This window comes from Balaenoptera acutorostrata, chromosome 1 (genome assembly GCF_949987535.1).
Source record: "Balaenoptera acutorostrata chromosome 1, mBalAcu1.1, whole genome shotgun sequence".
Lineage (NCBI taxonomy): Eukaryota > Metazoa > Chordata > Mammalia > Artiodactyla > Balaenopteridae > Balaenoptera > Balaenoptera acutorostrata.
The window spans coordinates 118,027,786-118,048,612 of NC_080064.1; the positions used below are offsets into that span (position 1 = coordinate 118,027,786).

Genomic DNA, 20,827 nt, shown 5'->3' on the forward strand with positions numbered 1-20,827 from the left:
TCATCACCCCCAAAAGAAGACTATACCCATTAGTACTCCTCATTTTCTCCCAACCCCCCACCAAACTCCAGACAACCATTAATCAACTTTCTGTCTCTACTGATTTGCTCTACTGATCTGGGTATTTCGTACAAATGAAAGATAACTCCTTTTCAAAAATTTAATGATTTGGGGAAAAAAATTTTTTTCTTCAATGTCACTCAGTCTTTTTCTTAAAACAGATCATAAGGAACCCAAGTTAACCATTCTTAATACTTAATGGTCATCACTTTACTAGAAATATTACAAGGAAGTGATATCCTTAGGAGCTTTTGAGGCCTATCAGGTGATTTGAGCTTCCACTAACTGCCCCCAGGATCAGTGCCTAAAACCTAGAAACCAGAAAGAACTGTCCTTCCTATAATTCTAATGCCTCTTTCCCCTACAGGCAGCTGTCACTTTTCACGCCTGTTACCTAAGTTCTACTGTATAATTTATAACTTCCTGAGGTAGCTTCTGAAGACTATTTCTTTTCATGAAGTAAATTTTTCTGGTTTACTTAGATACATCCATCTCCTCTCCCATTTATCTGTTTGTTTGTTTATTCATTTATTTATTTATGGCTGCGTTGGGTCTTCGTTGCTGCGCGCGGGCTTTCTCTAGTTGCGGCGAGTGGGGGCTACTCTTTGTTGCGGTGCGTGGGCTTCTCATTGCAGTGGCTTCTCTTGTTGTGGAGCACAGGCTCCATGCGCGTGGGCTTAGTAGTTGTGGCTCGTGGGCTCTAGAGCGCAGGCTCAGTAGTTGTGGCACACGGGCTTAGCTGCTCCGCAGCATGTGGGATCTTCCCAGACCAGGGATAGAACCCGTGTCCCCTGCGTTGGCAGGAGGATTCTTAACCACTGCACCACCAGGGAAGTCCTATTTATTTATTTATTTATTTATTTGGTTGTGCCATGTCTTAGTTGCAGCACGTGGGCTCCTTAGTTGCGACCGGCAGGCTCCTTATAGTTGCAGCTCATGGGCTCCTTAGTTGCAGCTCACAGGCTCCCTAGTTGCGGCTAACCAGCTCCTTAGTTGTAGCACACGGGCTCCTTAGTTGTGGCATGCATGTGCGATCTACTTCCCTGACCAGATATGGAACCCAGGCCCCCTGCATTGGGAACGCGGAGTTTTAACCATTGTGCCACCAGGGAAGTCCCCCATCTCCTCCCCATCTTTAATGTTACTGCCTAAGCTCATGCTCTGTTCATTTCCCACATGGACTTTTATAAAAGTCTCCTAACTAGTATCTGCCTCCAGTCTTGCCCAATTCATCCAATCTTTTCTCTATACTGCCACTCAAGTAACCTTTTCAAAAAAATGGGAATCTGATGTCACTCCTCTACTTAAACGCCTTTAATGACTCATTGTTATTTGTATGATAACATCCAAACTTCTGAGCACTACAAGGAGGTACTCCATAATCTGGCCCTTCTCATCTTCTGCTCCTTCTCTCACCTTTTGTCCAGATTTTATCCACACAAAACTAATTATAGTTTCTCAAATGTATCCAGCTATGTCATACCTTTTTGTCTTTGTACCTAGATTGTCCTTCCCTATTTCACTTTGGTTATCTCTCTATTGTATTACTTACTAAACTGTACATGCTATTATTTGGGTATATATTTAACTCCTCCATTAGAATAAAAGCTCCTTGAGAGCAGAAACCATTTCTTATTTATTTTTGAATTCCAAAAATATAAAACAGTGCCTGCTACACAGTAAGCATTCAATAAGTGTCTGCTGGATAAGTGCTCTGGATAATGTCAAAAGCCTGAGCTCTGTAATGCATGAGATGTCTGGGTTTTCAGTCCCTTCCGTAATTCCCAAACTTCACATTGCCTGTCTTTTACTCCCAGTCATGACAGACCCTCTATACCTTAATCTTATAGTCATCTCCTCCAGAGACAAACAGTGGCTGCTGCTTATGGAAGTCAATGCCTCGCACTGGACCTGGGGAAGAAGGCAGGCAATACACGTTAAAGAGAGTTATGCTTCCTAGTCTCTAAGGTGATTCTTATTCAGAATTTTCCAGTTCTACTCCTCCCATGCTCTATAATCCTAAAGAAAGTTGAAACTACTCCAGAAGACAATAAATATTTATATCTCTTTTAGCTTCCTCCTAGAAACTGTTATCTTACCATCATGTTCATCAAACTTGTCAATGAGGGTACACATCCGATAGTCCCATAACTGAATGACCCCATTGTGTAAACTGGTCAGGATCCAGGGTCTTTTGGGGTGAAAACTGAGTCCTGAGGAAAGAAAAACAGACAATGATCCAATGAGCTAAATAAGCCCCACGATGTCACCTCCTGCCAACTCTGATAAGAAAACAGGACAGCTAGGTTGATCCTAGGTTCATACATTCATTGATTGGATGCCACACATTGTGAATTTTATGGTATTACGTGCTGGATTTTTTGTTATATTTCTTTTTTTTTTTTAACATCTTTATTGGAGTATAATTGCTTTACAATGGTGTGTTAGTTTCTGCTTTATAACAAAGTGAATCAGTTATACATATACATATGTTCCCATATCTCTTCCCTCTTGCATCTCCCTCCCTCCCCACCCTCCCTATCCCACCCCTCTAGGTGGTCACAAAGCACAGAGCTGATCTCCCTGTGCTATGCGGTTGCTTCCCACTAGCTATCTATTTTACGTTTGGTAGTGTATATAAGTCCATGCCACTCCCTCACTTTGTCACAGCTTACTGTTATATTTCTTTAGATACTGTTGGGCTTTAGTTTAGGATGCAGTTACTTGGAATTAGTTGATCCTTTTGAGGCTTGCTCTTTCAGTTTTGTTAGGATGGGTCCATAGCAGCCTTTAGCTTAGGTCTAATTTGGCACCACTATTAAAGCAATACCCATTTGAAATCTCTATATCATGCCCTATAGTATCAGGAGGTCTATATTGGCCAGTATGTGAGCTCAATATGGGATTGTTCTGCCTTCTCCTCTCTAGTGGTTCTTTCCCAGGCTTTGGGTCATTTCCTCACATGCATGTGCAGATTAGTACTCAAAGGCCTGACAGGATCCCCTGCAGAACCCTAGGGTTCTCTGTGCAGCTCCCTCTTCTCTGGTATTTTGCCCAGCAACTTCTAGCTGTCTTGACTTCCCTGAACTCTAAACCCTGTCTCCTCAGTGAGACCACGGGGCTCTTCCCCCCTCCCTGTACTGCAGCCTGGAAACTCTCTCCAGGTAGTAAGCTAAAACAATCATAGGACTCATCTTGTTTATCTCCCTTCTCTCAAGAATCACTCTCGCACTGCCTGTTGTCCAATGTCCGAAAACCTTTGTTTCACACATTTTGTTCAGTTACGCAGGTATTTAAGGTGGGAAGATAAACCTGGTCTCTCTTATTCCATCATGACTGGAAATGGAAGTCCACAGAAGTAACAACTGCTAACAGTTTGGACTGTAGTCTTTCAGGTTTTTAATGCAATCCATATCATTTTATGAAAATGGAGATAACATTATAATGTTCTGCAAACTTCTTCCTCACTTAACTATATATAATGGATCTCATTACATTTAAGTACATATAAATGTAGACTCATTCTTTTTAACAACTGCAAGGTATAAATGCACCACATTTTAAAATTATTCTACTCATGGGCATTTAAGTTTTTTCTCCTAACTTTTATCTACCAGAAAATAGGACCTAATGAAGATGCTTCCACACATAATCTAGCCTATTTGCATTATTACTGATTTAGGCTAAAGACTGGAAATGAGATTGTTCAGGAATAAGGTATGTGCATTTAACACTTTGGTAGATACTATCTGATTGCAAAAAGACTGTATCAACATACAGTCTTACCAAACTTCTGAAGGTACCCATTTTGCACACATTGGTCAACATGGGATGTTATCAGCTATTTGTTGTTTTGCTTGCTTTACTAATCTAAGACCACTTTTTTCATTATTAGTGAGATAAAGAGTATTTTCATTTATTTATTGAACACTTTTATTTCTTCTTCTAAACTTTCCATTAGGTTGTTCATTTCCCCCGCCCCCGCCCCCATTATATACAGGAACACTCATTAATGGATATTTACTCTCAAATATTTTGATATCCTTCCCCCCCAACACTTTCTTTCCCTACTGCCCAATAAGAAATCAGGAGCAGAAGAGAAAACTCCAGGATTATAAAGACCCATTTCAGCCATCCAGGAATTCTTAATGGTACTCTTCTTCATAACCAAGATTCCCAAGAGACTTAGAATTTGCTCAGAATCTATTCTTACATTAATAATGGCATCCAGTTTCTGAGCTATCGAGTCTACGCCAGTCACCTTTCATATAGTTTCTCATTTTAATTCTATCTATAAAAGAATGTTAATTATTCACATATTACAGATGAGGAAATAGATTTAGAAATGTTAAGTTGCCCAAGATCGTGAAGTTCGTTACCGAATGTTTCAGGATTCCAAAGCAAGCCCACCTGACTCCAAACAGCAAATTTCTAACCACTTTGCTATGCTACATTTAAAAATTTTTTAATTTTATATTACTAAATATTCAAGATACAAATCTTTTCCCCAAGTCTCTGCCTTTCTCATTCTAACATTCTAAGAGACTACTATTGCAATTTCAGTTGTTTGTCCTCCACCTCCATCCACTGATGCACAAGTTTTAGAGTTGTCATATTCAGGAAATAAAAATAAAGGTGCCCAGTTAAATTTGAATTTCAGATAAAAAGTGAACAATACTAAAAATTTATTCGCTTTTTACCTGAAATTCAAATCCAATTAGGCATCCTCTATTTTATCCGGCAGCCTGTGCAAACTAAGACTTAACAATGTCCTGTTTCCAGGTAGGCAACAGAGCCCAATGGAGGCACTGGATGTTGATATGGTGCAGCCCAAGGTCTCCTTAAGAGAGGTAGCCAGTGCTCGTCTCCGAAAAACCTAGAGTTGGACACGAATAGCAGAGGTCGAGACTCGATCCCCAGGGCCACTCTCTACAACACAGTCATCAAAAAACCAACAGGTCACAGGGCCTTGGGAGCAGAATAAAAGTCGCGGCACAGGCCCCAGGAGAGGAGGAGAAAAGGAACGAAGCTAAGGAACCTCCTGCGGTTCGTTAACCACTATAGGAAAATCAAATCCCGAGGGCACGCCGAAGGAGACAGGACTGCAGGTGAACCGCCCGCCAGGCCTAACCTCCCTCGGTCCCATCTTCCTCTGGTTCGCACGGTGGGCCCAATTCAGCCCGTTAAGTCTACCTTCTCTCTCCTCCCCGGTGACAGCGCCGCCCCTGACATCCAGCCTCCGTTCTCCCCCTTTTAATCTCCATTACCTTTGACCCGCGCACTCTTGGTCTCGAATTTGGTTAGCATCCTTCAGATCTCCGGCTTCGACCTGTTAATCCGAGCCCCTGGCACTCCCTGCCGTCCTTTGGTTGCCTCCACGTCAGCGTCCCTCAGCCGCGACTCCCGGAAGTTCCCCAGACACGAACTTCCGGCCCCAGGAGCTCCGGGCCACAGAGACGGCTCCATTGTTGGCCTAGAGAGGCCACTGCCGGACAAGGAGGGAACCAAGGCTTCCGCTCAACCGAGACGCAAGATGGCCACGGATGGGGGTGGCTGTGTGGCCGACCTGGGAAGTCGGAGTCTCCTTCGCCTTGTGTCTTTCTGCGTTCTACTGGCAGGTGAGACCTACCCCGCCCGTGAGCTCCAGTTTGTAAGAAGAATCCTCCGGATCTGGCCGGCCCGAGTGCTGCCGTCTCCCTTCTGGTCCCCGCAGCCCCTCCGTCCCCCCACCCTGTAAATCCTCTTTCTCTTTCGTTCCCACGACAGAAGTTCCCCCTTTGCCTGGACCTGAAGGTCCCTTCTCCCCCGCGGCACGTCGTGTAGCCCCATTTCCTTCTCCAGGCCTCTTCCTGGACTTCCAGCCCCACTTTCTCCTACTTTGCCCGGGTATCTCGTTTCCCCCACGGCCCCAGCCACCCCATGCACAATCAGAAAGGACAGGTGTTAGTTAGCGTTCAGCTTTCTTCCCAGTGCGTTTAGACTTTTAAGATCAAAGCGCTTGGTTCTGTGGGTTCATTGCGGCGCTTAGGAAGGTAAATGCCTTATTTCTTTCTCTTACTCCACCGTAAACCCGCGTCCCTGTCCTTCACCTCAGTTTGTCCCATCAATAAAGTGAAACTAAGGTAAGATATTAGTTCTCTTAACTGTCTATGCCGTGAAATAATGATTCAAGAAACTTTAGCCATTTATAATGTGCACAGGTGTTTGCTTACACCCATTTATTTTCTGGTATATGGCTTTCTAGTTGGTCAAGCCCTAAAATACAAACATGCCTGTTTATAACCACGACGATACCTTCCCCCAGATTGAGATTGTTTGTTTTAAAAATCCCCAAAGGAGAAACTAGCTGCCTCACACTGTGGGCACACACAAATGACTTACTGATGTTAGATTAACTGACAGCATGTTTGGCATAAGTTTTCTCCCAGTTCTGTTCAGATCCCTGGAAAAATGTCGCAAGAAGACTTTGTTGCTGTTGTGCTCTATATTCTTAGACTGGAACCCATTTATTAACTAATTAGTCATGTACATACAGAAAAGAAAAGCAGAAGTGTGGTTGTCCATGCAACCAGAAGCAGGTACACCTGAGGTTAAATACCTCCTTTGACAAATCAAGTTTTTTGTCTTTTAGCTTCAATGTCAGTTGCTTTATGATTTGTAGTAACCCTCTGTGGTACATAGCTGGGTGCATTTATTTGTTCCAATAATGTGCCCAAGAGGTGAGAAGAATAGACATTAGTCCCATTTTAGAAAGTATGATATACTCAAGCCATACAACAAATTTGTGACATGATAGAGGCTAGTACCAATGTCTCTCAATTTCTTCTTACACTTTTTATCTTCTGATCAGGTTTGTGCGAAGGAAACTCAGTGGAGAAGAAGATCTACATCCCCTTAAATAAAACAGCTCCCTGTGTCCGTCTGCTCAATGCTACTCATCAGATTGGCTGCCAGTGTGAGTTGAGGTTGGGATTTGTGTTCGTGGCCATTGATATTTCAGTCTGTGCCCTAGGTATAATAATCCAAGTCCCGCTTGGGAGTCTTAGCACACAAATTAGGCGGTGTGGGTAGTAGGTGATAGAGAACCATTTGTCAAACCAGGTGAGATAATTAATAAGAGCAAACATTTAGGAAATGCTACATACAAGGTTCTTACATGTACATCTCATTTAACCATCACAGCAGCCCCATAAGTAGGTCCTGTTATTACCCCCATTTTACAAATGATGAAACTGAGACTTAGTGAAGTTGAGTAACTTTTCTAAGATCATTCTGCTATTAAGTGATGAAGCTTGGCTTTGAGCCCCAGTGGTCTAAGTTCTAAACCAGGAGTCTTAACCAGTTGGTTAGGTAGAAAGTTATAGTCTTTTCTAAGGAGTAAAAGCCTCTTATTCTATGAAGTCCACTCATCACCTGCACTCTGAATGCTCTTTTTGGAACCGAAATGGGCTTCCTTGAGGCAATAAACTCTTTGAAGAAGAAGGCATCGAGAAAGCCAGATAGTTACAAAAGGAAATAGTAAAGGATTTAGATTTGTCTTTATGTTTTGTAAATGTGTTCCAAAACAGGCTACCCTATCAACGTGGTATGGTTATAAAACTATGAGAGGGAAAAAAGTTGTAATCTGAAGGCTGAATCCCTAGTTCCTTTACTGCTTAACCTGTTATCTTCAGATTTTGTTCTGTGGATAGTAGCTTTGTCAGAATGCAGTTTTGCAGGGAGGCAGGAAACTTAGAGTCAGATCTTGACTTCTTCATCATCAAATTGGTTACCTCCGAATTTATTTACTCCTGTAAAAATGGTTAGAATATAAGTGCACAAAGCTGAAAGTCAGACTGCCTTTAATAGGTGTTTATTGATGATGCTGAGTGCGGTCTCAACAGGACAGTGTGATTATCTGAAACCTTCCAGTTTGGTTGGAGAAAACTAGACAGTGGGAAGTGAAGGACTTGCTCAAGGTGGCAATTACTAGTTTTCTAGCCATCCTTCCCCTAGCTATACTCTACATTAATTGTCCATATCCTTACTACAGGAAATACTGGGAGTAGGTTAACTGGTTCCAAACAGTCCCAAATTATTTTTGTTGGACCTTGTTTTGTTTTTTAATATTTATTTATTTTATTTATGTATTTTAGGGACCACGTCAGGTCTTTGTTGTGGCGCACAGGCTTCTCTCTAGTTGTGGCCTGTGGGTTTTCTCTTCTCTAGTTGTGGCGTGCAGCCTCCAAGGCACGTGGGCTCTGTAGTTGTGGCGCGCAGGCTCCAGAGCATGTGGGCTCGGTAGTTTGAGGCATGCGGGCTCTCTTGTTGAGGTGTGTGAGCTCAGTAGTTGTGGCGCACGGGCTTAGTTGCCCCGCGGCATGTGGGATCTTAGTTCCCTGACCAGGGATCGACCCCGCGTCCCCTGCATTGGAAGGCAGATTCTTCACCACTGGACCACCAGGGAAGTCCCTGGACTTTGTTCTTAAACTAGATTTGGGAGTAGAAGGGAGCCAGGTCCAGTGTGGGCTGAGATCAGACTGCTGGTCTTGCTGGAACGCCACTCTAGTGCAAAAGGCTAGGCCCCCATCCTCCTGAAGCTGAGCTCTAAGATATCCCCTTTGGGAATGAGTCTGCTGCATGTTCTTAGAGCAGCCCTGTGGGAAGCAAAGCAGTAGCCTCTAGAGATAAAGCCTGGTGCCAGTACAGAGAGACGAAAGGGGTGGGGCTGGACTCTGGCCACTTCCTCATTAAGATCTTGTTTCCTTTTCAACCTACTTATTTCTAAGTCTTACTTCATATCTGTCCATTCTGAGCAAGCTACACCTGCTTAAATTTGGAGAGAAAGACCTAGATTTGATTTTCTGCTTCTGATGCTCTGTTTCTATTGGACCCTTTTTTTTTTTTAAATAAATTTATTTATTTATTTTTGGGTGTGTTGGGTCTTCGTTTCTGTGCGAGGGCTTTCTCTAGTTGCAGATAGCAGGGGCCACTCTTCATCGCGGTGCACGGGCCTCTCACTGCCGCGGCCTCTCTTGTTGCGGAGCACAGGCTCCAAACGCGCAGGCTCAGTAGTCGTGGCTCACAGGCCCAGTCACTCCGCGGCATGTGGGATCTTCCCAGGCCAGGGCTCGAAACCTTGTCCCCTGCATTGGCAGGCAGATTCTCAACCACTGCGCCACCAGGGAAGCCCTATTGGACCCTTTTAAAAGTGCTCAGAAGGGGCTATCTGTAGCTTTCTTTACTTTCCTTCCTTTCTTTCCTTTTTTACTCTTTTCCTGCAGTATGAGATGAATAGGGGTGGAAAACCTCCTCCTCATTGAAGGACCAGAGAAAGTAAGCAAGTTATTTAAGACTACACAGTCACCAATGGGAACCCAGTGTCCAATCCAGGTTTTTTCAGGCCTGTGTTATAGCTTGTCTTCTTCCTGTCCTCCTTGGAGCTGAAGTTATATATTTTTTATCTGCCAGATGAGCTTTTCCTTTTCTTGTGTTTTAAATGCTGTGGCACGCACTGTTGTCTATTGTTTTACTTAGAACTGCCATTTGGTAGCCAAATCTTTACCAAAGTTATTCCAGATTCTGATTTTCCTCTATGTTTTACTCTTATCACTATCAACATGAACTTATGAAGTATTTGCTATATATGACTTAGTTGAACGTTGGGGACCTGCTTCTCTATCTAGATTTTACCAGATCCCATGGGAGAAAAATTCTACATGGCTGGCAGTCTGAAAAGTACCTGTGGTTTTTGTCTCTTGCAAGTTACAAGTATTCCAGTGTCTTGGTTTAGAGACATAATTCTTATGCCTAATAAAGGACCATGTGATGTGTTTTGAAAATACACATGCTTGGGTCTCACCTTTAGAGATTTAAATTGAGTAGATCTGAGGTAAAGCACAAGCATCTCTATTTTTTAAAACTCCAAAGTGATTCTGATACGTAACCAGGGTTGAGAAATACTGCTCTAAAACGGTTTATGAATAACACATCCAGTTTTGAGTGGGGAGAAAACTTGTGGGGAGTCTCTAGGATGTCTCTACATGGATCACTAGGGACTTGAGGGGTCTTGCTACATAGAACTCAAAGCATTCTGGACTGGATCGTCCATCCTGTAGAGCGGTGCCTTCCAGTCTTTGTCATGAAACATATAGAAAATGTTATTTGGGACTTCCCTGGTGGTGCAGTGGTTAAGACACTGAGCTCCCAGGGCAGGGGGCCCAGGTTCGATGCCTGGTCAGGGAACTAGATCCCACGTGCATGCCGCAACTAACGAGCCTGACTGCCACAACTGAGACCAGGTGCAACCAAATAAATAAACAAATATTTAAAATAAAAGAAAATGTTATTTGTAGAGCATCCTGGGGTAATGGATGAGTCTGCTCCTGGCCTGGGGTGACCAGTGTAGGGTTTTTGGAAACCCTCGGTCCCCAGAAATGAGAGGACTCGATATCAGCACACCTAATCTATTCAAGACCCATCATTTGGGAAACTGTTCTACAGAACTCCTTGAACTTCTTGATTAACCTTTCCCAAAACTGGCCAAAAGCAAGTAAAGTCATTTCCAAATAGGGCAAAGGAATGGAGATCCAAGGAGGCTATGAGGCCAAGGAAATCTACACATATGTTTTCACAAAGGAAGATTCAGCGCTAGAACTCTAAGCTTGAGATCTAGAGCCTGCCGTTTCATGGAGAAAATGCATGTGTAAAGACTGTGGTGTCTGCTGTTACAGAATCTTGTATATATGGCTAAATGAGGTTGAGGGAAGAGGGCAAGAAAATGAAGATCGTAGAGCCTTTCTGACATTGAACAAACAAGGCCTCTAATGAGTAGACTTCGGGCCTCCTTTGTCCTCCATTCCCTCCTAGTAGCCTTCAAATGGAGCCAGGGCAATTCAACCTTTCAGTTCCAGTCCAGAGTTGGCTGCATTAACGCAATGTCTTGTGACATTTTGTGGGGGGGATAAATGATCTGCAGAGTCAGTGAAGCAAAGTCAGAATGGTCAGCTGTGGGTGCTTTAATTTGACCTATTCTGTTCTGGCAGCTTCCGTTAGTGGGGACACAGGGGTTATCCACGTAGTACAGAAGGAAGAAGACCTACAGTGGGTGTTGACCGATGGCCCTAACCCCCCTTATGTGGTTCTGCTGGAGGGCACGCTCTTTACCAGGTAAGAACTCTGTGTTCCTGCGGAGGAAATGCATCCAGAGAGGGGAAGAGTCAGTGAACAGTCCTCACACTTGTGAGTGAAAACTTCCCTTGGCTGCCCTGGTCCGATCAGGGCAGGGGGTGGAGTGATCCTCCGAAGAAAAGATGGGCCATTGAAAGGAATCATCTCGGTGACCTTGTAAGTAGAGCTCTAGTTGAATAAGGACCCCAGGGAGGAAGAAGGGGTGCACAGAGACAGGGTAGATGAGATTAAGCCCTGAGTTCAGATCAGGTCATGGTTCTCACTCAGAAGCTAAGAGACCGAAAAGACAAGAAATGAGTCGACAGTGTTGATTCCCCTAACTCCCCATTTGTTTCCATCCTAGGGGGCAGGATGTCGGGCTGCCTGATAACCTCCCTGCCTTCGTTCATGGCATTGTCACCCTATTCCAGGAATCTGATGGAGAAGCTGAAGGGGAGAACCAGCCGAATTGCTGGTCTTGCAGTGTCTTTAGCCAAGCCCAGTCCTGCCACAGGCTTCTCTCCTAGTGTGCAGTGTCCCAATGATGGGTTTGGTAAGAGCCCCAAGGGATCAGGGGAGCCTGCTGTCACCCAAACCTCATTGTTGCTTCATTCTCACATCTTGGAGGGCTTGGGAAGAGGTGTGCGTCTGTCTGTGTATAGTGTGAGCAACTGACTCCCAAACAGAAGATTCGTTTCTTTGTCTTTACCACTCATCCCTTCTCTCTCCTGCTCCCCTTTCTTCTGCTTACCTTCCATCCTCCCTTTTTGTCACATGCTCAGATCCCTAACTGCCCAGCTTAGGGCTCCCTGATACCAGTGTCTGTTTTACTGTAGGTGGTGATAGGTTGATACTTGCTTCTTTGAGTCACCCCCTCCTTCAGAACTCTTAGTCCCAATCCTATGATATCCTAGCCCTCCTTCCTTACCTGGTCACTGAGTGCTTGGTGTCCCAACATCCTATCCCCTGTCCTCCCTTTCAGGTGTTTACTCCAACTCCTATGGGCCAGAATTTGCTCACTGCAGAGAGATAGCATGGAACTCCCTGGGCGATGGATTGGCTTATGAGGACTTCAGTTTCCCCATCTTCCTTCTTGAAGATGAAAATGAAACCAATGTCATTAAGCAGGTAATGACTCTGCCAGCTCCTAGCAATTCCACTTAGAAAGAGAATTATTTTTTAGGCTCTTCTCCTGTTTAGAGGGAGTCTCATTCTACTAGTACACCCTCTGAAAGACAGTTGCTCCAGGAAGAGCCAAGAGGTTTATTTTTCTCACATTCCCCTGTCCTGTTTCTCTCCTGCCTGAAATTATAGCATTAAAGGCTTTTAGACTGGAAGAAAACATAAAGAATATTTAATATGAGATAAGGTATAGAACCCAGATTATAAGAACCCTTAGTGTGGTAAGAAAGAGCATTGGACTAGAAATTGAGAGATTCAATTCAGTAATTTCTGAAATTCTTTTTAGCTCTAATGTTCTGTAATTCTAATCTAATGTTCTCTAATTTTGATACATAGAGCAGTTAAGAGGTTTGTCCACAGTTACATGGTGAGTTGATGTGCAAGCTGTCTTGAATTTCATTTTTCATCTCCCAGTTTGGTGCTCTTTACAGCAAATCACATTAGGAACAGTGACTGAAGCTCCACATTGGGGCAGGCCATTTGGTATAGGGTAATTTCATCTGCCCCAACTAAGTCATTGACTCTGTGCCCCTTGGCACCTCTTGGTGAGTTTTTCTCTTTGACCTTATAGCTCCTGTGGTTGTACCAGGACAACTGTAGCTCAGGGACAGATGTGGGAATGGCCTAAGGATGATGCTGGGCCCTCCTCCTTCTGGGAAGTATGGGGTGGACCCCACAGCTAGCTGCCTCATCGGGATTCGTCTCCCCTTGTAGTGCTACCGCGATCACAACCTGAGTCAGAACGGCTCAGCGCCGGCCTTCCCACTGTGCGCCATGCAGCTCTTTTCACACATGCACGCCGTCATCAGCACCGTCACCTGCATGCGACGCAGCTTCATCCAGAGCTCCTTCAGCATCAACCCAGGTAGGACAGATCCGAGGCGAGCTGGGTGCCCTGGGGTGGGGAGGAGGGGTCAGGCCAGGGAATGTGGGCGAGACCACTATCGGGACAGAGTGGGCACAGGTAGGGAGCACTGGGTGGGAGAAGTGGAAACAGTTCTACACAATCGAGGCAGCTTGTGCCCGAAGTGGACGGTGGCAGAGAAACCATCGTGGAAGAGCAGAGACAGAAAGTGACTTACAGAGAGGTCTTCCGGGCCTTCTCTGTAGATACCTCCTCCCTTACCTGTTGATCTCTCACTGTCTGTGTCCTGCTCAGAAATCGTCTGTGACCCCCTGTCCGACTACAACGTATGGAGCATGCTTAAGCCTGTAAATACCTCTGAGACGTTGGAGCCCGATGACAAGGTTGTGGTGGCCGCCACCCGGGTGAGTGTTGGCCCCTCATCAGGGCGGGCAGGGCTGGCACAGAAAGGGCAGGCAGGGCTGTTTGGGGCATATCAGGTGTCTGAGTCGCTACAGTGGGGAGCCTCAGACGGAGAGGGATCTGGGCTGTGGGACTCTGGGGTTCTAGCCATCGCCGCAGGACATGAATATTTTCTTGGCCAGAACGGGAGAGAGGGACTGGGCCCTGCCCCGAATTTCCATTTTCAAAGTGTACCTCCCCTGCCTTGTCTGCCGTGCCCAGCTGGACAGTCGTTCCTTTTTCTGGAATGTGGCCCCAGGGGCTGAAAGTGCCGTTGCCTCCTTCGTCACTCAGCTGGCTGCAGCTGAAGCTCTGCAGAAGGCACCCGATGTGACCACCCTGCCCCGCAATGTCATGTTTGTCTTCTTCCAAGGGGTGAGGGCTCTTTGGCTGCGGTGGGATGGCCGGGAAGGAGTGGGTGGTAAAGATGGGAGTGGCTGTTGTTTGGGGAAGATCTCAGCACTTGACTTAATTGTTATTCAGCAGAGAGCTTCTGGATGTGTCTATGTGTGTCTCCCTTTCAGATTCCCCCACTGTAGGAAGCCTTTGCACCCTGACCTGGAATTGGTATACTGCCAACTCCCTCACTCCCCCACGGGTACTGTCTATTTGAGACATTCTTTTACATTCTCTGGACCCTTTCCCTGCCACCTCCACCCAGGAGCCCTGAGACTCCTGCGTCTCCCCACTGCCACCACAGCCTGGCCCTAGGGTAAAGGAACAGCAGCCGTGGCTCATTCGGCGGAGGTGAGGGAGAAGCAAAAAGCAGACACTTAACAGCTGATGTTCGCCTTGGGCCTCCACTTAGGCTGCTCTCCCCACGTCTGGGCTCGAGAAGTCCTGTGACACATACATGTGAGGCATAGCCACAGCTGGGAGCTGGGGTAGGGAGGAGGGCAGAGTCACGTGACTAAGCTGGCCAGCAGTTGAGATGACACAGACAGTAACCTTTGTACCTACAGCTTTGATGATCTGGCCCCAAGGCACTGAGGCTGCACTAACACTTTGGAATCTCTGTTCCCTTTCCCACCCGTCTCCATCCCTCAGGAAACTTTTGACTACATTGGCAGCTCAAGAATGGTCTACGATATGGAGAACGGCAAGTTTCCTGTGCAGTTAGAGAACATTGACTCATTCGTGGAGCTGGGACAGGTGTGCAGCATGTATCCTCCACCCCTTCCTTCCTACCTCCTAAAGCTTCACCTCTGCTGTTCTCTTGTCCCCACTGCAGCTGCCACCACCTCTTCCCTTGACTTCTGATCCCACTGTTTTCTCCCCGATATGGGCCAGAATGGGAGACTAATTATAAATGTTGCTTCTTCATCTTCCCCTCAGGTGGCCTTAAGAAATTCACTAGAGCTTTGGATGCACACAGACCCCATGTCTCAGAAAAATGAAACTGTACAGAACCAGGTAATCTGAGCATCTCTTCCCCTCACTTTGTGTTTCAACAGCTCAGAATATGGGCACCCTCTCGCCCTGGCCCTATCCGCACCAGCCTCCAGGGCCTGTGAAACAGGACCTTAGGTTGGGTGTTGGCCAAAGGGTGAACACCCCAGCTGTTACAGCTCCCTGGGAAAAACCATGAGTTCAGCTCCTGTCACTGGTTCCCTGGGATGGATGGTTCTCTGATCATTCGGTGCCTAGCGAACTATCACTGCCCATTAAGGACAGGGTGTGAGTGGCTCCTTTCTCTCCTGCTGCCCCAGGGGCCCAGCTGTCCTGGCTGCCCTTCCTCATCCTGGCTGTGTCAGACTCCCTACCCAAACTGTCTTCCACTTTCCTCACTCCTTGTTCAAGACCCTCCCTCCCTCAAAATAGGTCTGTTTTTTCCCTGAGGTCCTCTTCCTGCCATGCCAGCTTCAGTGTCATCCCTGCTCTGGCTTCTTACAGCCCTTACAGAGTGGACTACTGGTGTGGCATTCAGCATTGTTTTGTATTATTTTTTGCTCCTCCAGTTCTATACAGCAAATAATAAGTAAAACATCAGCTGAGGATAAGACAGTGTCCTGAGGACAGTGGGGTTTACCTGTAAATATGAAAAAAAAGAACCCACAGGCCTCTTAGTTCTCTGTGCCGTAACTTAAACAGGATGGTGGGAGCTGCAGGAAAATTCAGAGAGCCTTGATCCCAAAAGGCTTGAAGGATTTAGATCTAGGAGAATTTAGGGCTGCTCAACAGGTTGGGGACTTGAAGTACAGAGTGTTTCAGGTCTGAGAGAGACCTCTTCCTGCTTCCTCTCCCCAGTGCGTCCCATCAGCTAATGCCCCTCATCCCCCAGGTGGAGGAGCTCCTGACCACCCTGGAGAAGAGCGGTGCTGGCGTCCCTACTGTAGTCCTCAGGAGGCTGAGTCGGTCCCAGCCTCTCCCACCATCTTCTCTGCAGCGATTTCTTCGAGCTCGAAACATCTCTGGCGTTGTTCTTGCTGACCACTCTGCTGTCTTCCATAACCAGTAAGAGTCACCTAGCCTGCATCCTCTTTGTTCCCGAAGAGAATCTATTCTGCAGCCAGAGGTCCATAGAGAGAAATGTCTCTGTGTCAAGAGAGATCACTGCTCGCCCCTGTCCCCACACGACCCTCACCAAAATCTCAGGTCAATCTGTGTTCTTTGCTCAGTGTCTTTTTCACATCTAACCTGGTCCCCTCGTTTGACTTGACATTTCATCTTAGAAAACAGTCCTCACCCTGAGCCCTTTCCTAGCACAATTCTCCTCATTTGTGGTTCCACCTCTCCAAAGCTCTCCAGGGGCCTGAGTTCCCCAGGGCTGCCAGCAGAGGGCATCATCTCAAACGCGCGGCGGAATGATGTTCGGGGTTCTTTGGCTGGAGCACAGAGAGCTGTCCCTGCTCTCTATGACCCGCCCAAGGGTGCCACAGACAGTGCTCATACTCTGTGAAATGTGACATGTTCTTGCCATGTGGTGAGTGCACGTGGTTCAGTGTGGGTGTAAAAATGTCCCTACAGCAGAGGGGGCTCCAGCAATAAAGGGGTGAGGCCCTGGTAGTCACCTCTCTCCTGGTCCTAGGCACCCCTAAACTGCCCCTAACTTGAGGCCTAGGGTAACAGGGGACTTGATTCAGGCTGGATTGCTAAGCCCCCAGGCTCCCTTCCCTTCTCAAAACAGGCCAAGTGAGTTTCTGAGTCAAAATGCATAAGCTCTGGTTCTCCAGCCCCCACCCAGTAGCACCTTCTCATTTATCTAGGGCGGTGACGGTTCTGATACATGGGGTCAGCTCTCTTCTCCAAACCTGTCTTCTGTATCACTTTGTGGTGAGGGGTGATTCATCATTTGAACATATGTTGGACTTGGCCATGAGGCTGACTTGGTTCTGTGGGGGGCAGGCATTCAGTGATGGTAGAGGCTGGGAGCGCTCTCCTCGTAGCTGCTCTTCTAAGATCTGTCTCCTTGGGGCTTCCCAAGGAGCATCAGGGTGGTTTGACCCAGTATAGTGTTACATATTTGTGGACAGACCTGCTCGTCCCCCTCTACTCCCAGCCACCTTCAATATGAATGTACATTGAAACAATCATATGATTGCTCTGATAACGTATGGCAGGGTTCTCTGAGAGTCATCTTAGCCACCCTCCTATATCTCTGACCCAAATGACACGGAAGTGTCTGTTACGTTTAAAGATCTCCCAGGAAGGAACAGTTCCTGCATTGCGATCTTATTCACCTTTTCTATCTTGTCGGTCAGACGAGTCTTTGTATTTAAGCACTCCCACGCTCACTCCTACTTCGCCATTCTCTACACCTTCTTCAGTATGGAATCCTGATTTTCTCTCTTCCCTCCTCCCTGTATGAGGAAAAATGAGATTCCAAGTTCCTGCAGAAGGGACAGTTGAGGGAGGAAAGGGCAGGGCCCTGGCTGAGTGCAGCCAAGGCTCATGCTGGCTTTCCTGGCAGCTATTACCAGAGCATTTACGACACTGCTGAGAACATTAATGTGACCTACCCTGAAGGGCAGAGCCCTGAAGAGGACCTGAACTTTGTGACAGACGCTGCCAAGGTAGCACCCACCCGGGCTGGGTGGGAGCATGGGGAACACAGTGCAGATGGCTAGCCTGTTAGTGTTGGAGGTCAGAGAAGCTGGGCCATTCAGCCCCCTCCTCACCTACTACAGGCTCTGGCAGGTGTGGCCACGGTGCTGGGACGTGCACTGTACCAGCTCGCAGGAGGAACCAACTTCAGCGACACCATTCAGGCTGATCCCCAGACGGTAAGAGCCAGTGGGCCCTGGCTCCCTTCTGTCTCTGTTTACACGGCAGGCTACCCCATCCTTTATCCTGGTCCCTTGCCTAGTTTCCCAAACCTTGGCATTCAGCGGCCCTGGATGTGCAGTTGAGGATCACTGATGCCCCAGGGAGCTCTCGGGGGAGCCTCGTCTGCATCCTGTGGCCAGCCACCGTCTCCCCAGCCCCAGTGTCTGGCCAGTCTGGTTCCTACCCCATGACTGGATCTCCACTAATAATTCTTTCCTTGGGCTCCAAGTCACAGGGGTCTCTCCTCTCCCTGTCCCGATCCTAGGTTACCCGCCTGCTCTATGGGTTCCTGGTTAGAGCCAACAACTCGTGGTTCCAGTCTATCCTCAGGCCGGACCTAAGGTCCTACTTGGGTAAGCACCTGGTGTGCGATGGGACCCTTAACGAAGGGAAGGGATAGAGAAAAAGTCATCATTTTGATTTAATCTTTCCTTTCTCCTTTTTCCTATTTTCTTTCCCCCCTGTTTTCCTTTCTTCCTCCTGATATTTGTTGGATCCTTTTCTCTTAACTTTCTCTTCTCTGGCTCCTGCCTATCCCTGGGCTCTTCCTATCCCTGCCCATCTGCACCCCACCTTCCACCCATCAAATCCTCCCTTCCCCTGTGGTCTCCGGTCAGGTGACGGGCCTCTTCAGCATTACATCGCCGTCTCCAGCCCCACCAACACCACTTACGTTGTACAGTATGCCTTGGCAAATTTGACTGGCAAGGTGATCGACCTTACCCGAGAGCAGTGCCAGGATCCGAGTAAAGTCCCCACTGAAAACAAGGATGTGAGTGGTAGTGGATGTTGGAGGCGCCCCAAGGGTCCCCTTCCCTTGGGAAAATTGGTGGATCTCCCAGGCCCAGTTGGACCCAAGAGATTGGGATGGAGAGGTGGAGGGATGCAGCCCTTTGAACTTGAGTATCGAAGAGGCAGTAGCCTGGGTAAAAACGGACCATCTAGAGGGTAAGGGAGTGAGAGAGAGAGGATCCTGTCAGCCCGTTTGCTGTGGCCTGTCTTCTGTGCAGCTGTACGAGTACACTTGGGTTCAGGGCCCTTTGAATTCCAATGAGACAGACCGGCTTCCCCGGTGTGTGCGTTCCACGGCACGACTCGCCAGGGCCTTGTCCCCTGCCTTCGAATTGAAGCAGTGGGGCTCTACTGAATACTCTACATGGACTGAGAGCCGCTGGAAAGACATCCGCGCCCGGATATTTCTGATAGCCAGCAAAGAGCTGGAGGTGAGACACGGGTTGGGGAGGGTGGGGCGTGGGGGAGGTGGCAGAGGTCTATTTGACCTCTTTCTATTGCCTCTTGTCTCTTACCCCTTCCATCTCCCATTTGCCCCAGATTTGCCACAAAAACCTGCTGCAAATCTGTCCCTGGTCAGCCAGCATGCGCCATTAGGAAGCTTGTCTTCACTGATAGTTTGCATATGTGTTCATTCTGGACATATGTTCCCATGGAGACCCAAAGAGATAAGCCTTCCCTTGTGGACCCCATGTAGCCCTTCCGCAGCTCCACTCCCATCCAGTATGTCCACCAGCCATCGCTAGGACGAGTCAATCTAATAACTTATTGAGCACCTGTCACAAGTGAGTCAGTCATGTAATTGGCCACAAGAGAATCAAAGTTATTGGCCCTACCTTCTGGATGCTTAAAATCTAAGGAAAAAAGACAGAAGCAAGGACAGAGGTACTTTACTTCTCTTTTCAAATGGGGAGACTAAGTCCCCAGACTGGGGAGACGTTGCCTATGATTGCTCAGTACTTGGTGCTTGGAGCCAGCTCTGGAATTCCAGTGCCCTGGCTCCCAGCCCCAAGCAGTTATCCACAACCGCACTGAGTTCTGAGAGCACCTTTCTCCTTCCCTGCCCATCCCCTCCTGCAGTTTATCACCCTGATGGTGGGCTTCGGCGTCCTCGTCTTCTCTCTTGTCGTCACCTACTGCATCAATGCCAAAGCCGATGTCCTTTTCATTGCTCCCCGGGAACCAGGATCTGTGTCTTACTGAAGAGGACCCCAGCTTTTCCTGCCAGCTCTGCAGTTCACTTCCTAGATCATCTGTCCCACTGGGACATAAACCACTAGTTTGTCACTGGAACCTCTCTGGGCCTGGCTCGGACTGACATTAACATAAAGTGGAACTGCCCAAAAGAGACAGTGAGAGATAAAACGAGTTACCTGCCGCCCACATCTTCCCCTTCCCATCTCCCTTTCCCCGTGTCTTCTTGCTCACCCCTGCCAAATCCTGGGATGACAAATAGAAGCTTCTTGCTCCTGTTTTGACTCCTAGCTACCTGCCCTAACTTTCCCTTCTTCAGGATCCCTCTTCTCTTTCCGTCCCACCTTATACCTCCCTCTGCTCCCCGCCCCTCGCCCCCTTCCTGACCAGGAAGGACATGAAGGGGTGAACGCCAGGAACAAACTGCAAGGAAGCCCTGAGGAGGACAGGAGCCATCTGTGGGCTGAGCCTCCTGTCTCCCTCCTGTTGTCCTGTCTCAAGGCCCTTAGATGGCCCATCAGGGTGGGTGTGCTGCTGGGTGGGTATCCCACCTCCAGCCCACAGTGCTCAGTTGTAATTTTTATTAAGCTGTAATATCTATTTTTGTTTTCTCTTTTCCTTTTGTGTGTGTACGTGTACGTGTTTATAAATATATAAATAACGAGTCTCATTAAAACAGACTCTCCCACATGTCCTGTACCATTCCCTGTTCTTCTTCCTGAGCCCCCTTGTTCAGTGATCCCAGATGGGAGTCGTGGAACCGTAACCTCACATGCTCTCTTCTGAGTCCCCAGAGAGCCCGAGTAGTAAGGCTCTGTCAAAAACGGTGGAAGTTCTGGCAGAAGAGTTCCTTATGGAGCCCTGAAATCCTGGTTTCCC

At 47.3% G+C, this 20,827-nt stretch overlaps 2 protein-coding genes across 4 annotated transcripts in view; one reads left to right on the top strand and one right to left on the bottom strand.

The window, feature by feature from the left end:
- COPA (COPI coat complex subunit alpha) overlaps positions 1-5,485 on the bottom strand; it is a 51,191-nt gene extending 45,706 nt beyond the window's left edge. For both annotated transcript variants that reach the window (XM_007171764.2, XM_057538530.1), the window contains exons 1-3: positions 5,328-5,485; positions 2,160-2,273; positions 1,898-1,971 (exon numbers count right to left, since the gene is read on the bottom strand). In XM_007171764.2, the coding sequence (XP_007171826.1) occupies positions 1,898-1,971; positions 2,160-2,273; positions 5,328-5,367 (228 nt within the window). In that variant the 5' untranslated portion in view covers positions 5,368-5,485. The remainder of the gene's footprint in view (positions 1-1,897; positions 1,972-2,159; positions 2,274-5,327) is intronic.
- Positions 5,486-5,519: 34 nt separating this feature from the next.
- Positions 5,520-20,638, top strand: NCSTN (nicastrin). 2 transcript variants are annotated; one of them, XM_007171761.2, is made up of 17 exons: positions 5,520-5,678; positions 6,911-7,015; positions 11,085-11,208; positions 11,640-11,761; positions 12,191-12,336; positions 13,105-13,255; positions 13,550-13,659; positions 13,919-14,071; positions 14,744-14,848; positions 15,032-15,109; positions 15,978-16,150; positions 17,607-17,709; positions 17,824-17,919; positions 18,228-18,315; positions 18,580-18,734; positions 18,973-19,185; positions 19,835-20,638. In XM_007171761.2, the coding sequence occupies exons 1-17, from the start codon at positions 5,594-5,596 to the stop codon at positions 19,955-19,957; spliced, it is 2,130 nt and encodes a 709-aa protein (XP_007171823.1). In that variant the 5' UTR covers positions 5,520-5,593; the 3' UTR covers positions 19,958-20,638. The 2 variants fall into 2 exon arrangements, with proteins under 2 accessions (XP_007171823.1, XP_007171824.1); XM_007171762.3 differs by lacking the exon at positions 13,919-14,071.
- The last annotated feature ends 189 nt before the right edge of the window (positions 20,639-20,827 follow it).

Coding starts and splice junctions, on each gene's coding strand:
- NCSTN (XM_007171761.2), top strand. CDS start 5,594: ATGGCCACGGATGGGGGTGGCTGTGTGGCCGACCTGGGAAGTCGGAGT. Junction 14,072..14,743: donor TGTTTGTCTTCTTCCAAGGG/GTGAGGGCTCTT, acceptor TCCATCCCTCAG/GAAACTTTTGACTACATTGG. Junction 18,316..18,579: donor GGACCTAAGGTCCTACTTGG/GTAAGCACCTGG, acceptor GTCTCCGGTCAG/GTGACGGGCCTCTTCAGCAT.